Here is a 1,406-nt window from a genome sequence, read left to right on the forward strand (position 1 = left end):
CACGTACAGGAAGTCCACGTACAGGAAGTCCACGTACAGGAAGTCCACGTACAGGAAGTCCACGTACAGGAAGTCCACGTACAGGAAGTCCACGTACAGGGAAGTCCACGTACAGGAAGTCCACGTACAGGGAAGTCCACGTACAGGAAGTCCACGTACAGGAAGTCCACGTGCAGGAAGTCCACATACAGGAAGTCCACGTGCAGGAAGTCCACGTACAGGAAGTCCACGTACAGGAAGTCCACGTACAGGAAGTCCACGTGCAGGAAGTCCACAGCTCTGTGTTGAGCTGAAACACCGTGCAGAAAATACACTGTCTTTGTTCATCGTCCCACTGCGAAACGTCTTCTTTTGTTCAGAATCAAAAGTCTTGTGTAAAATAAATTATTACAGAAGAATACAACGTCCTGTCAGCGCTCTGCCTGCATCAGATTCACAGGAAATGATGGAGAGGACCACCCATCGTCTGATCTCACCCAGGTCCTCGTGTCTTCAGACCGACAGGGCGCACTCCTGAACAGTCACCAGGGTCATCATCTCACACGCAGCCGTGACATCATCCACTCAAGACCCTGACACAACCTGGAGGAGAGAAATACACTGAGTGTGTCACTGACAAATCAAAGCCACAACATGCAGTTTGTAGCATTCTGCTGTGGTAAGGGCTTTTCAAAATAAAATGTTACGACAGCAGCAGTAAAGAGGGTCCTCACCCCTCCCCTGTGAGGGCGCAGCAGGCCTGGATGTGCCACTGGTGGTCTTTGACAGAGGTTAGCTGGAGGCTCTGGGAGATCTCAGCCACAGACATGCAGCCTTTCACATCTTGTTTGTTGGCAAATACTAACAGTCCTGCCTTTCGTAAATCCTGCGTAGAGAAGAGAAAAATACATAAATAAAACACTCAGATATTTCTAGTAAAGCWGAGTTATACACATCACAATATTTTGCATTACTTTAGGATGTTATTTTCTCTAATTCATTTAATTTCCTTGTATTTATTGTAATTAAAAAACAAGTATGGTAGGATGAAGGGTCAAACATGGTGGTCAGGTCTTCTTCAGAGCACCTGTAAAACTAAACCAAGGACTTAGTGCCGTTCCTTTCATTGTGCTGACACATTTATTCATTTGTAGCTTTTCTAATCTTCAGTTCTGGTGACGTATGGCAAAATAACTTGTCTTGGAAAGTTTTACAAAACAAATAAAAGAGAAAGGCTTTTTTTAAACCTTTTTACTACGTTGCTATGCCACTAGAACAGTGTTACTGCTTTATTATATGTGAGCCATCACATCGAAACAAGGATTAAGTCCAAAAGTTGTTTATGGAGAAAAAGGCAAATATAGTGTTTTGACTAAAATGTTAACAAAAATTGCATTTTGTCAAAATATAATGAATAAAAGCCTTAT

The 1,406-nt window shown here is 43.1% G+C and overlaps 1 protein-coding gene across 1 annotated transcript in view; it reads right to left on the reverse strand.

Annotated features, from left to right (window-relative positions):
- Positions 1-6: 6 nt before the first annotated feature.
- Positions 7-1,406, reverse strand: part of arl5a (ADP-ribosylation factor-like 5A) — a gene marked incomplete at its 5' end in the record, with an annotated part of 9,192 nt that continues 7,792 nt past the window's right edge. Inside the window, 2 exon segments of the mRNA XM_014027402.1 lie at positions 7-582; positions 714-865. Coding sequence (XP_013882856.1) covers positions 534-582; positions 714-865 — 201 coding nt within the window.

This window comes from Austrofundulus limnaeus, unplaced genomic scaffold (assembly GCF_001266775.1).
Source record: "Austrofundulus limnaeus strain Quisiro unplaced genomic scaffold, Austrofundulus_limnaeus-1.0 Scaffold646, whole genome shotgun sequence".
NCBI lineage: Eukaryota > Metazoa > Chordata > Actinopteri > Cyprinodontiformes > Rivulidae > Austrofundulus > Austrofundulus limnaeus.